Source organism: Nannospalax galili, unplaced genomic scaffold (genome assembly GCF_000622305.1).
Source record: "Nannospalax galili isolate Female #2095 unplaced genomic scaffold, S.galili_v1.0 scaffold429, whole genome shotgun sequence".
Taxonomy (NCBI): Eukaryota; Metazoa; Chordata; class Mammalia; order Rodentia; family Spalacidae; genus Nannospalax; species Nannospalax galili.
Window position 1 is genome coordinate 1,410,863 of NW_008360330.1, and position 14,899 is coordinate 1,425,761.

A 14,899-nucleotide genomic window follows, 5' to 3' on the forward strand; every position below is an offset into this window, starting at 1 on the left:
TTTTTTTTTTTTTAAAAAAAAAAAAAAAAAAAAAAAAAAAAAGAGGACGATAAATCTTTCACTGTGATTAGACCAGGTTGGCCTTGAACTCACAGAGATCCACCTGCCTCTGCCTCCTGAGTGCTGGGATCAAAGGCGTGCGCCACCATGACTGGCCGCAATTCTTTCTCTCTTTTAAAAAATTTTTTCTTTTTTTTCTTTTCACATCTTAATCACATTTAGACCCCTCCACCTTCTGCGCCCTCCTTATCTCCCCATCAGATTTTATGCATTCTGTCATATGTGTTAAGGCCTAATGAGTCAAGTTTGTGTCCCCAGATGTCCCTCAGTATAAGTTCATCCACTAGAGTCTAGCCAGCCTATCTAGAGTCACTCCCTTAAAGAAGGTCAACTATCCCTCAGCCAGCACTAATCAACTGCCAATAATTAAGACTTACTTTAAAATTTTTCTATTTATTTTTATTTTATATGTATGAGTGTTTTACCTGCATGTATGTAAGTGCACCCATACTGTGCAATGCCTGCGGAAGCCAGAAGAGGGCATCGGATTCCCTGGAACTGGAGTTATAAATGGTTGTCAGCTATCAGGTGGGTCTGGGAATCAAACCTGGCTCCTCTGCAAGAGCAGCCAGTATTCTTAGCCACTAAGCCATCTCTCCAGTCCCTCCCTAAAATGTTTCAGTGTCAGCATACAGCCCAGTGAGCAGAATGGACCTGGCTGGGTATCAAAACTTCTGAAAGCAGCTCTTTGATTCCTCTTCCCCTCTGTCAGCATTATCCTTTTCCTGCAACAATCTTTGATGGCAACACAGGTGAACCGAGAAACTATGAGCTCACTCCATCGTGTTGTAGATCTGCTCTCCAGATCTACTTTGGCGGGGGGCAGGATAGACATGGTAGGGGAGGATCAGCAGCAGCAGGCTGTTGTGTCCCAATGGAACAGCTCTAAACACATCACAGAAAGGAGGAAAGTCCGTCCATCTGATGGCAAAAGAGAAATGGTGGCCCCAAAGAGGTGCTGCTCTCCTTCCCTGGTTGTAGAGTTCCTGTGTGGCCAGTATGTGGGAGGCACCTGGGAAGGTGTGTGTGGGTCTGCTCTTCTTGTTCTCTGCCCCGTTCACGCCTGGCTTCTCACAGGTGTGAGGCGTTGGAGAAGGAGGCCTGTCAAAGCAAGTTCTAACCCTGAGGGTCTCTGCTCATTCCTTTTTGTGCTAAACGGCTTTTCTTATTTGAAAAGTAGTAGGCAATAAGCTCCAGAATGCCTGAAACAGGGAAATGAGACTTAATAAATGTACTTTCAAACTCTGAGACTCAGCTCCTGGCCAGCAGACATGCAAACTTTTTTAATATCCTTGTTCTGTATCCACTTAAATGGAAACAGCCTCTGGTATTTTTAGCTGCTGTGTAATCAAAATAAGAAGGGAAGGGGAAATGTATATTTTTTTTTCTCTCTTAGTTAAAATAAGAGAATGAATTGCTCAATCTTTAACGAAATCCCTGCCGGGAAGGGAGGAAAATTCTGGAGTCCCCTTGATTGGCTCCTCCTCTGTCCTAGCCACGATTTAAACCCAGGGAGGGAAGAAGGGAGAGAAGACAGCAAGAGAGAGACCAGCACCAAGGTCTGCAGTGCCAGGACCAGCTCATAAGAGGCAGGAGGGTTGGAAGTTGTGCCCAGCAGCCTCCCAGGTAAGAGTACCAGCTGCTGAGACTACCTACGATGGGGAGGAATGCAGCCATGCGGGGATGACCAGAGCTTGGGGTGCACTGTTCATGCACTTCAATTATGAGCCTGAAAATCCAGGCAAGGTAATATAGGGTAAGTTCAAGCTATCTCCTGGGAACTGTGAATCATGTCCTCAGCCAGTGTTAGACCCTGTCCCCACAGGCCAGGGGAGCCTTGCACTTACCTGGTCCCATGCATTGGGTGGGGCACCAGTTTCTACCTGGAGCAGTACATTTTAGATGAAGTCTTTTCTTTAAGTCTACTCTTTTTTTTTTTTTTTTTCTTTGGTTTTATAAAGACCTCTTTGGTGGGTGTATGTGTGTGTGTGTGTGTGTGTGTGTGTGTGTGTGTGTGTGTGTGATTTTGTGATTTTGTGATTTCTTACCTGTTATAGCTCATTGTTCTCATAAATCTTAAAACAGAACTTGTATTTCAGTTGTAGTCAGGAAACTATTATAACTTTCCCTTCCTCTGGGTTTTGTATGTACCAGTTAAGATGATGCTTGCAAACTTACATGAAGGGCTCATTTAGTTATATGTGGGGTTTGTTTTTGTTTTTTATGTTTATTTTCGTTTTTTGAGAAAGGGTCTCAGTATATAACACTGGTGGGCCTGGAACTCACTATGTAGATGAGGCTGACTGGCCTTGAACTCACAGAGATCTGCCTGCCTCAGCCTCCTGAGTGCTGGGATTGAAGGTGTGTACCACTATATCCAACTTAGTCGTATATGTTTTAATTATTATTTGTGAGAGGAACATTTCTTTTCCCCAAATTCCCCTATAGTTACCCTCACAGTGCCTCAAAGTAGGCAGTTTGAACCACTCAAGAGGGATGTGTTAGATTAGTTTTTGGAGATCTGATTTTTTATTAATAATTTTCGAGGTTGAGAGAGAGCTGGAGGAAAACAATGAGAAAAGGCACGGTTTTACTCATAAGCACTAGAGTGCCTTATCTAAGCATTAAAAGAAGAAAAGCCTCAGCGCAAAAAATGTCGACCTTTGGACATAGGGTAAACCATGGTTCCCAGGATCACTTGGTTTTCAGAGATGCTAAGATGCCACCAAACTATCACATGCTACCTGCTCAGCCTGGGCTATGCATTGGTAGCTGGCAGAGCATAGGCTTTGTATAGAGAAGAGAGCCTTCAGTACACAGGCATTGGTTGGAGATTCAAAGTGAAGATGACACTGTCCAGAGAGGGAACACAAGAAGAAATAGAGAATATCAACCCTGTTTCAGTTTTTCCCCCAGAAATGAAGGGGAAATAGCACCTTTCATATGACTGAATGCTTTTATATCTCCCAGTGGGTGAACTCAGCTGATTCCCAAAGCAAGGAAACGAGGGCAGATGATTCTAAATCATCTCATGTCTTCTGGTTCCATTCCAGGGCTGCACTGTGGGTTGGCATGTAGGGTAGACCAAGTCTATTCCTGAGAGATGCTCAAGGAAATCATGCCCAAGTCCATGGAAACTCTTGTCCCTCCACCACTCATTCCAGAGCCCTGGCTCCTCCAGGGTCTGACTGCAAACATAAGATCATGGTTTAGGTTTTGTGGGAACATTTAGAATCACCAGTCTGTGAGCTGATGGTGCTGCGACATCAGGTCTGCCTTTTGATGGACAGTGGCCTGATGCTACCACACAGGTCTCAGGCAGATGCCAACCAGCTGTCATGTAAATATGTGCCCTGCCTGTGTGAATGGAACAGTATAAATCCTTGAAAATTAGCATTGCCTATCCTTCTTGATAGAATGATAACTTTTAAAGTTATTTCAATATGTGGGGAAACACATTCAACTAAAGAAAGGAATTGTAATTCTTTTATTCCATTATTGGTTTCTTCTCATTAGCATTCACCTGAAGCTGAGCTCCCATCAGATGCCCACCACGCCCATGGGAAATAGGGATAATTGTATATCAAGTAACACTTTACCATGTTGGAGACTGGGTTGGTAAAGGAAGGCTCCTGAATTTGGGCCCTGTGTCTATTTTATCTTTTCATTATGCACGAGTCTGGTTCATGAATTCTAAAGGAGAACCTTTCTGTGAGAAAGCAATTCATTCCCTTAGGGATAAATGAATGTCTTTGCCTGATGTTCACAGGGAGCTTTTAAAGTGCTTAGAGTAGAGACTGATGTATAAGAAGTGTTTAGAAAATGGTCACTGCTATTATCATCACTCATTGGAGCCTTTGCAAAAGGCAGATTAAGATTTAGTTGATAAAAGAAAATAAGCCTGTCACAGCCCCCTGAAAAAGTGGTTGAGCTTCAGGGCTGGGCTGGGTGTACTATCTTTGTCTTTCCTGGCCTGGGTGAGTAGACAGCCTCTGTGGAAAGACAGTTATTGCATGGGGGTAAAAGAGTCCTTACAAACACTTCCTGGGGACTCTTTAGTGGACCCCGCTGAACTAGGTGCACAGAACACAGTGCTTGGAATGCTATCACAGTAAGCCTACCATATAAAGCCATGTCTTCATTCTTATTTTGTTGTTGTTTTCTGAGACAGGGTCTCCCTGTAGCCCCAGTTGGCCTGGAACTTGCTATGTAGACCAGGCTGACCTGCATCTTACAGAGATCCACCTGCATTTATCTCCCAAGTGCTGGGTGGGATTAAAGGTATGTGCTACCAGGCCTAGCTCATGTTTTTATTCTTTACCACCCCTAGCTGTCTCTCATTCTGTCCTGTATGGAATGACAGTGGTCAGTGTCACAAATAGGAATGCTTGTAAGACTCTGGCTTAACTAGAATCTCATCCAGGAGAAACAGTGCTGCCTCATGCCCTAGATGCTCTTGTATACTGAAGAAGAAGGGGATACACTGGACACTGGTTGTCTGAGGCCTCACGTCCAGGATGGATCAAGCCATAGTAGTTTTTCAGCTCCAGGAGAAGTTAATTTCCTAGTCTAAGTACTCTGGTCACATGACTCTGAGCTACTCAGGGCCCAACCAGGTTGTAATCCACTGGCAAAATATGCTCAAGAAGAGTAAAGGACAGAGGGACAAGTTTACCAATGGCATCTGGGACATCGGCGCATCCCTAGCCATCTCTGCCTTCATTTTTCTTTATAGTTCAATGAGGTCCACCCTATTATTTGGGGACAGAATATTTTCTTAGTGACTCTACTGGAAATCCATGATAATACAGTTTTTCTAAAACCCAAAGCAGTGGTCTCATTTGCTTGTGGTTAACCATAAAGGCAAAATGAGGTCATGAGGGACCAGAGAAAGCCCTGAATTTAAGCACAAAGTTCTGCGTCAGTGGCTAGAAACTGGCAATTGCTCAATTTGGCTAAGTAGTATTTTTTTCCTGACTCAGGGTGTGTGTCCTTCTTTGGAGAGACTGAGATGACACAGAGGCCATCCAGCCCAAAGGAAAAGACCATGGGACTTAGGAGGTCATCCTTTTATCCTGCCAAGGCTTGGTTGACACGCACCCTAGTGGACAGAAGTCTTAGTACTCTTTGCTATGTCCTACTTTCTTATAGGAAGTGTGAGGGAAATATAATTAAGTTTTCCAAGGATTACCTTGGCACTATTCAGAGGCTATGCAGGCCCGGAGTTCTGTTACTGATTTATTAATGTTTTGCTAGGTACCTGGGTAGGCCTTGGCTTTCCTTTCCTTTTAGAAAAATCACTTTCTTGAAGGAAATATGATAGGAAAGAGAATATGTGGTGTTTTTATTTCCACATCTATAGTATATATTGCAGGAGGATGAAGAATCCAGACATCAGGGCTAGACAGACCTGGTGTGCAGTTTCTGCTCTACTGCTTAACTAGTTGAATGTCCTGACCAAATTATCTAAATTTCTGAGTGCCTATGACAAAGAATACTGTCAACTGACTATCAGCATTTTGAGAATTAATTGATGTTTATAACTTGTTTGGCGCAGTACCCACTGGCTAATAAACACACACAAAATCTAGTGGCCCTTATTACTAATTCACAAACTATTTGGCCAAGGCTGTGCTGGATGGCTAGGGAAACAGAAGACACCTGTGTAGTTCCAGCTATTGCCAGTCCTGAGCTTATACACATATATGGGCTAGGAACATACTTGCAGATTTGGGAGCTGTCAACATTTGGTTGGAAATTAAAGCCACGAGAGCAGCTTCTGCTACCAAGAAGGAATAAAGCGCAAACACAGAGGAACCCCATGAGATCAGTATGTCTGAGGCAGATCAAGGGAGCATCCCTCTAGCTCATGGTGAGCAGTAAACCCTTTGAAAAGATGTTCTTAGAAAGGCCATACAAGGCAGAGTTTGCTCCTGCCACTGTTTCCCACCTTCCCATTCAACTCCATACCCCTCTTCCTACAGTCATGATCAGCCTCTACGAGACAGAGGTTCCTGGGGGACACCTAGTTTCCATGGCTCGGTGCAGGAACACCTCCTGTGGGTGTAGATAACCTTTGCCCTGTATATTCCTGCAGCACCTTCCCCACTTTCCGTGGGAAACTACCTCTCCATAAAATAATCATATTTATTCAGAAATGTATCATCAGGCACTTGGTGAAATTTGGTGTCCTCCCTGCCTCTGCACCTCCGTGCTCCTGGGAGCTGTCTGTGGTGTGCTGTGCATACTAACATAGAGGATGAAGTCATGCCTTCCTTACACTGTTCAGCACCAAGGCTCCCTCCCGCCATGCGTTGGAGCCAGAGCCAGCAGCACCTCTCTTTCTTGTCACACTTGACAGTGTTAGGTTGAGGATTTCCCTAGTTCATCTCTCCAGCAACCACCCTGCCCAGGAAAATCTGAGCTCAGTGTGTGGAATCAGGAGGCTGTAATTAGCAAGGACATCTTGTTACAATTCAGGAGAGGCGACATGGAGGGCTTCTGCAAGAGCTCCTGGGGTTTCTCAGAGTCCAGGCTTCAAAAACAAATGCTGTGAGATGGGGCTTTGGACAGCCTTGCTGTGGTTTATGGCAAGAGTCCCTGACTGTTTTTTTTTTTTTTTTTTTCTTTTCATTTGTTCAGAACTTCTGAAAAAACATCTGCATTCCATTTAGGGCTCAGGAGTACTGTGCTTTGGACTGGAAGGTGGGCTTTGGATGGTGGGCATGAGTAGGGAAGTTGACTTTCCTGGCTCTATTGTTACCCAAGAAGGGGATCTTGGATAGTGTAAACACACATTCACACACACACACACACACACACACGCACGCACACACACACACACACACACACACACACACACCACATGCATGTATACACAGTAAGTGCTTTAGTGATCACAGAAACACAGGGGGTGAGGGGCTCCTTCATCTGAGACCGTGCACCTGGGTTTGAATCTGTGGCCTTGCACTCATGAGTTACACAATCAGCAGCATGTTGTTGATACAGCACATTGTTGATGCCCCTGTCCCTCAGTTTCCAGCTTGGGGATTAAGTGGACAGTTTGTTTGATTGCTTTATCACCAGGCTGAACTTTTCAAGTTATCTGTATGCCACACCTGCCCTCCAATGCATTTTGTTGCCTCTCCCAACTTTCCTACCTTCTCACAGAAGTCTCCAGCAGATTCCCAAACTATTCTGCTTATTTTTCTATTAAATCACATTCATGAATGCAAATACTTTTCCCTATCAGAATCTCAGTCCCCTCCAGTGCTCGGGTCTGAGGCCAGAATCTACTCTGTGTGTGTGTGTGTGTGTGTGTGTGTGTGTGTACTTGGGTGCTATCTTCTTCCATTTCTCCCATCTTGTACTCCTGTGTGGCCTCCCTAGGTTGCTGCCTAAGGTGTGGTAGGGTGTTAAGAAAGGAAGGAGCCAGCATGGTGGTGCACGCCTTTAATCCCAGTACTTGGGAGGCAGAGGCAGGCAAATCTCTGTGAGTTCAAGGCCAGCCTGATCTATATAGTGAGTTCTAGAAAGAAAGGAAGGAAAAGGCATTTTTCTTTACCTAGGGCTGCTGTAGTTCACTCCAGTTACTGGAGACCCTTGTGAGGTAGATGCCTCTAGTGCTGGTTCTGTACTCTTTTGAGGGGACTATTTGTGAGTTCCTCAGAGGCTCCTCCTTTCTTCCTGCTGGTACCCCCAACCTATAGTCGCCAGGAGAGCAAAGTACCCCTGCTGAGCTCTGGGGCTATGTCTCAACTGCAGCCCCAGTTGCCCTCCTGGTGGCTTTAACCAACCTCACTCTTGGTGGCATCAACCTGGCCTTACCAAACTCCAGGGTGCACCCCTCCTTCGTGGAGGCCACCCCCTGTCTCTGCCAGATGGCCTGTCTCTGCCAAGGCCCCATCTCTAAGTTACTCCTGGTCAGAGTCAGGTACCCATCTCTTTGCCCGACACCCCTCTCCAGTCATCCTGGTCTCACCAACCCTCCCAACTCCTTCTAGAGCAAGATGTGTAACACTTATTATTCACTTATTACCCAAATCCTGATGGTAAGAAATGTCTCCTGATCACTCCATTCCATCTGGAGGGTGTTGAGTCCAGTGCCTGAAATATAGATAGAGCTCAGAAAAGGTAAGCTATTTCCATTTCTATCAATAATACATGTAGTGAATGACAGGAAGAGCCCAGGAGTGAGTAGGGCAAAGGAGTAGCAACAACACACAAAAATGGCTAAGGTTTAAGGAAATGGAAGTGCTTATTACCTGATTTGATTGTTACAGACTGTACACATGTATTGAATTACCATACTACGCTTCACAAAGAAGTACAAATACATCTTGACAGAAAAAAAAAAAAAGAGTACTGGCTTGGTGCCATTCTGATTAGTTCCCAGTGGTGACACATCACCTGGGTACAAAGCCCAGTACATCTGATTAAATGAGGGAATTGCACAGAGACATGAATATTAGCATCAGCATGTCATATTGATGAAGATTAAGCACATCAGCATGTTCTAGCACTCTGGAGTGAGGGCAACGGAAGAGAAGACTGTGAGGTTAAGGAATTTGGATTAGAAACTCTTACTCTTTGCAGGTTCATATGTAGGAATCTTCAGCATGACCCTGGTCTTGGAGTTGGTAAACATTGGGTCTGAGCACAAGCTCCACCCTTCCCGGCTGTGGTACCCACGAAACTTGCTCAATCTCTTCAGCATCTACTTCTTCATTGGTGCAAAAAAGCATGATGTGGTGATAAACACAGATGCTGGGGTTGGATTGCTCAGGTTCAGATCCTCCTTCTGGGCTGGAGGTGTGTGTAGCTTAATGGTAAAGTACTTGCCTAGCAAGCAAGAAGCCTTGACTTTGACCCCCAGAGCTGAAAAAAAAAAAAAAAATCCCATCACTCTTATCCGTGTGCGTGTGAGCAAGTTATATAAAGTAGGCATGACCTCAGCCTCCCTGTCTATAAATAGAATTAAAAAGACAAGGGTGATGCTTAGTACACGATCACTTGCCTAACATGTGCAAGAATCTGAGTTCAAATCCCAGGACTGACAAAAATAGTGGAGGCAATAATAGAGTTGTGATGATTGAAGGAATTAGTAAAAGTGAATACTCAGAATAGTTCCTGTCACACAGCATGCACTCTATGTTATGTTGACATTATAGAAGAAGAGAGCAAAATTCAGGCTGTTAGAAATCCTAGGGATTGGGGAGATCAAAGGTGGGCTCAGGTGAAAGTAAAGAGAAGGCATTCCACGAAAGGTGAACAGAGTGAGCAAAGGCAGGAAAAAAAGTACTGAGTTCAGATCCTCAGGAGATAAAGGATGCATTCTTTCTGCTCATTTCTCAGCTTCCTATAGACTCTTAGGATCTATTAAAAATGGCAAGTTCTACCCAGCAAACCTCATGACTTTCCTTATGTTCTTTTTCTGGATCTAGGCCTCCTGGAGTATCTGCTCCACCTTCCTAAGGATGGCTCTTTGGGGGATGTTCAGCTTCCCCCTGGGGCTCCTGCTTGCCTCTGTGTTCCTGGTGGCTTCAGCCCCAGCCAATCCGGAGCCTCAGGGCTGCAGCAACAAGGAGCAACAGGTCACCGTCAGCCATACCTACAAGATTGATGTGCCCAAGTCTGCCCTGGTCCAAGTGGAGGCTGACCCACAGTCCCTCAGTGATGATGGGACGTCACTTTTGGCCTTGGGGGAGCCTGGGGAGGAGCAGAACTTCATCTTTAGGCACAACATCCGCCTTCAGACACCACAGAAAGACTGTGACTTGGCAGACAGTGTCCAGAACTTGCTAGCTCGGGTGAAGAAGCTGGAGGATGAGATGGCAGAATTGAAGGAGCAGTGTAGTGCCAACCGCTGCTGCCAGGGAGCTGCTGGTGAGATTACTATCTGGTGTTCATTTGCAAACACTTAAGGGATATCTGCTATGTGCCAGGTGCTCTACTAGCCTCGTGGGTACGGTGAGATTCTGGTACAGTCCTGCATCACACTCAGCTTTCCTCCAACAGGGCATGTCCCTGTTGTTTATTCACAGTACAGCTCCAGGGACATCTGGAAGCCTGGGGAGGGAGGGGCTGGGACTCTAGACCCCCGGGCTAATGATGCTGGCTGGGAATGATCTCAGGCCATCTTACTGGTGGGTCTAACCACTATTCAAAGGGGGATGTGATGGGACAGAGAGGTGAAAAAATAAGTCAAATGGGACCTTGAGCAAATTCTTCAAGTTTCTTCAACTGTCCAGTGAGGTGGATTCAATCAATAGTATAGTTCTAAGAACTAGAGATGATATGTATTCCTGGCACACAATAAGTATTCAAAACAACTGCAACTATTTCATTACTAAGAAAGTACTACACATTGATTTTACAAATAATGATGTTTCCTCTGCTACATTTTTTGAGAACATAAACTGCCTAAATGACAATGAGTAGTATTTTTTATTGCTATGGTTAAGAGCACCCCCTAAATGTCAGGTACAGAACTAGGCACCAGGGCCACACCAGTGTGGAGAAAACAGCATCCTATGGCCGCTGAGAGTCCCACTTTGGAAGTTCTCTTAGGAAAGGGACAAAGGTATTCTAAGAGGCAGAGGTGCTGGGCTGAGTAGCCTGACTGAGTCGCCCTTTGCTGTGTAGGTGAAAGAGGGGCCTGATCAAACACCTTGGCCCACCCTTTCTGCCCATCGTGGAGACTGGCTATTTTGCAGCTTCTGGAGGCTCATTTCACAACCAACAGTCTTGCTGGGTCCAGCTGTACCCACCAGGATAAGACAAAGTCGGATCTGCCTGACTCTTACCTGCTTCTCTCCCAGAAGCCCAGCCAACTGTGTGGACCATTTAAAGCCCTTTTATGGAAAACCACTACATAGTCACCACCATTCAGAGAGGAAAGAATCCTGTGAATTCAGCTGGCAAGGGAAAAGGTTGAAGGATGGCTCCTGTAGCTTTCTAGGGAGACAGAAGAAACACTGTTAAGATTTGGTTTAAGCTGCTAGAGTAGACACGGGGTCTCTCTTACTCGGCCCCCACAATATCCAGAAATTGCTAGTCATCTCCAATTGGTCTCCGAGGAAGAAGACCTCCATTCACCACCTCTGTTTCTCCTCTTCCTTCCAGATCTGAGCCGCCACTGCAGCGGCCACGGGACCTTCTTCCCGGAGACCTGCAGTTGCCACTGTGAGCAGGGCTGGGAGGGCGTGGACTGTGAGCTGCCCACCTGCCCTGGGGCATGCAGTGGTCACGGGCGCTGCGTGGACGGACGCTGCCTGTGCGACCAGCCCTATGTGGGAGTCGACTGCGCCTACCCCGCCTGCCCCCAGGACTGCAGCGGGCATGGCGTGTGCGTGCAGGGCGTCTGCCAGTGCCATGAGGACTTCACTGCGGAAGACTGCAGCGAGCATCGCTGTCCTGGCGACTGCAGCGGCCATGGCTTCTGCGACACTGGCGAGTGCTACTGCGAGTTGGGCTTTACTGGCCTCGACTGTGCCCAGGGTGAGAGCCGAGATGTGCCTTGAGGGACACCTTTCCAAATACCTGTGGTTCCCCACTACACTGTGTGTGTGTTTGTGTGTGTGTGTATGTGTGTGAGTGCATGTATGTAAGTGTACCGGTGTTGTGCAGTGCCCCCAGAGGTCAGAAGAGGGCATTGGATTACCCTGGAACTGGCGTTACAGATGGTTGTTAGCCATCTTGTGGGTGTTGGGAATCGAACCTGGGTCCCCTAGGAGAGCAGCCAATGCTCTTAACCACTGAGTCTCTCTCCAGCGCCCCTCCCCCTCTGTACTGTTTTAACAGTCAATTACACTTTGCCCAAAATCAGAATCTGCTGGAGGGCTTGTCAGGGGTGCTGGGCCCACCCCATGGCTTGCCACATAGTAGGTCCCTGGAGGGGCCTGAGAATGTGCATTTTATAAATTCTCAAGGACTACTGGTGGTGGTGGTGGTGATGATGGTGTGTTTGTGTGTTCAGTATTAATTTTCTAGTTACTTAACAGTCACCTCCTGGAGGCTGTTAAGAATGGTACAATACTTGTCTGAACCCTCCAGGCCCATCATCACTATATGAAATGTGTAACAGGTACTACTAAATCCTCACTCAACAGGAGTTCCAGCTAGCAAGCCTGACCCTCTATTCCTCTTCTGTTTGCAGTGGTCCCTCCTCAGGGCCTGCAGCTGCTCAAGAGCACAGAGAGCTCCCTGCTGGTGAGTTGGGAGCCTTCCAGTGAGGTGGACCACTACCTGCTCAGCTACTACCCCCTGGGGAAGGAGCACTCTGTAAAACAGATCCAAGTGCCCAAGGAACAGCACACCTACGAGATTCCTGGTTTGCTGCCTGGAACCAAGTACATAGTCACCCTGCGCAACGTGAAGAAAGACATTTCTAGCACCCCACAGCATCTGCTTGCCACCACAGGTGAGGAGCACCTGGAGGCCCTGGGTTTCCCAGGATAAGTTGTATTTAAAATGTTTCCTCTCACTTTCCTCACAAATAGTCTCCTGAGTACCCTATTCTGGGGGTTGAAAAACAGCAGTTGAGGTCTTAGGTTCTAGAGAAGCATCCCAGTACCCTCTCCCCTTTCCAGCTTCCTGATTACTGGGTCCTTCAAGTCAGCAATGGAAGCCTACTGAATTGGGGCTCAAGAAGTCTTCTGTTTTCCTGAGATCAGGAAGGTCTGAGTTCCTCATATCTCCCAATGAGTAGTCAAAGAGTTCACCTGAATCCCTAGCTCCTTGCTGAGCCTCCATAGCCATTAAGCAAGCTCAAATCAGAATGGGTAACAATCTACCTGTTATCATGTAGATATCATCAAGAGAAGGGAGAGAGAGAGAGAGAGAGAGAGAGAGAGAGAGAGACTACTGTGTCCCTGTAGGGAGAGAATAAAGATCAGTTGTCTGAGCTCTCTTCTGTTCTCTGATCTATTGGTGATTCTTTCTGGCTGAACCCAAAGTCAGAGGATGAGGGGCCTGGCTGGCTTAATTCACAGAGATCATAACCAGGGATACAAAACAGGATGGAGGGTAGAAGAGAATGGTTTGGAGGGCACAGTCTCCTCTGCATTACTAACAACACTAAGATGTTTGGAAGGACAAACATCACTGCTCATGTTGTTGAATGCAATAGGTTCACCTGTTGGTGAACATCCAGGAAATTAAAAAGTAGGGAGGTTTATTACTTGCAGCAAGCAAGGAAAGCCCTGGAAATAACTCTCAAAGCAATGTTCTCCAAACAAAAAAAGGAGGGGTTTTTATTCAGAAACTTACAAAAGAAAGAGTTTCCATTATATATAAAAGTGGGCATGTGCCTGAACATGCTAAAAGAGAGAGAGAGAGAGAGAGAGAGAGAAAGAGAAAGAAAAAAGAAAAAAAAGGCTAAGGAGAGCAAGTGTGAGGACTTGAGGTCGACTCCTAGAATCCATGCTTTTAAAAAAAGCTGGGCACAGTAAGTGCTTGTAATCTCAGTGCTGGGGAAGAGACAGGTGGCTCCCTGGGGCTTGCTGGTCAGTCAGACTAGCTACTCAGTGAGACTCCAGACCAATGAGAGACTCTGTCAAAAAACAAGGTGAACAGCTCTTGGGGAACAGCAGTCAAGGTTGTCCTCTGGCCTCCACACTTGTCCTCTGGCAAGTACATCCACATGTGCCACTTCACACATATAAGCGTGTACATATGCAATGGCTAATACCAACACCTCTGGGCAGAAAATTTAGTATTATAATGAAAATGAATGATTTATAGTGACTGGACCATTTTGACTGGCTCTTGTAAGTTTCTCTAAAGGCCTTTAGCTACAAAACCACCACCACCACCACCACCACCCAAGCAAATTTGAGCCCACTGTAGTGGCATGTCTGTAATTCTAGCCCTCAGTAGGCAAATGCAGGAGGATCACAGGTTACAGGCCAGCCTGGACTACATAACTGAAATCTTGTCTTAAAACAAAACAACACAACAACTTTGAAAGTGTATTAAGTCATTTAAAGGGGCAATGACTTTTTTCCCATAAGTGTAGGTAGTAACTACACTATGTGGCTGCCTGGTAGCTAACACTTTTTAGAAATCCTGTTTCTTCATGAAAATTCTTTTTTAAAATTAATTAATTTGAAATAGAGTTTTAATGATTCTTTGGGAATTTCATACAATGTATTTTGATCATATTGACTCCCTTCTCTCATCTCCTCTCAGATCCACTTCCACCTCCCTACCCCTGTCACTTTATGTCCTCCACATTAAAAGTTTTTAAGGTATATCAAATCTTTGTGTTTCCCAAATGCTCTTGGTTGTGGGTCCATCCCCTAGAGCCTGGTCAACCTATCTGGCATCACACCCTTAAAGAAAACTGACTCTCCTCTCCCAGCAGCTATCAATTGCCAATAGTTCCTCAGCTAGGGCCGGGGCTTCTTGACCACCTCCCACTCCATGCTGTTTTTTTTGTCTGGCTTGGGCTTGCATGCCCCCGCCTGCAGGGACCCTGTACAGGTAAAGCTCGAGGGGGACCACTCCCTGAAAGGAAAAACAGGCGAGAAAGAGGAGACGGAGCCCAAGCAAGTCCACTTGTCAAGGGTCGCTTTATTGTATTGCAAGCTTTCCTTATATACAGTTTGTATTTAGAAGGGGTTGAAGAAGTTGGTCAAAGGTTACAGCATTCTTATGGGTATGGGAGAGGGACTGAGCAATTCAGCAACGTGACTGACCACCAGGTGTTCCAAGAGATTACTGCATGACTTATCTTTTCCGAGAACTGTTTGCAAGGGGAAGAGAAAGATAACCTTGCCATAAATTCTTTCTCAAGGTTACTAGTGCAAGCAGAATGTCCTGCTTAAGTCAACTGTTT

The 14,899-nt window shown here is 45.9% G+C and overlaps 1 protein-coding gene across 2 annotated transcripts in view; it reads left to right on the forward strand.

Moving 5' to 3' along the window:
- Window positions 1-1,532: 1,532 nt before the first annotated feature.
- The window catches only part of Tnn (tenascin N), a 77,942-nt gene continuing 64,575 nt past the window's right edge, over window positions 1,533-14,899 (forward strand). For both annotated transcript variants that reach the window (XM_008826104.3, XM_029560203.1), the window contains exons 1-4: window positions 1,533-1,686; window positions 9,504-9,945; window positions 11,185-11,559; window positions 12,218-12,481. In XM_008826104.3, the coding sequence (XP_008824326.1) occupies window positions 9,537-9,945; window positions 11,185-11,559; window positions 12,218-12,481 (1,048 nt within the window). In that variant the 5' untranslated portion in view covers window positions 1,533-1,686; window positions 9,504-9,536. The remainder of the gene's footprint in view (window positions 1,687-9,503; window positions 9,946-11,184; window positions 11,560-12,217; window positions 12,482-14,899) is intronic.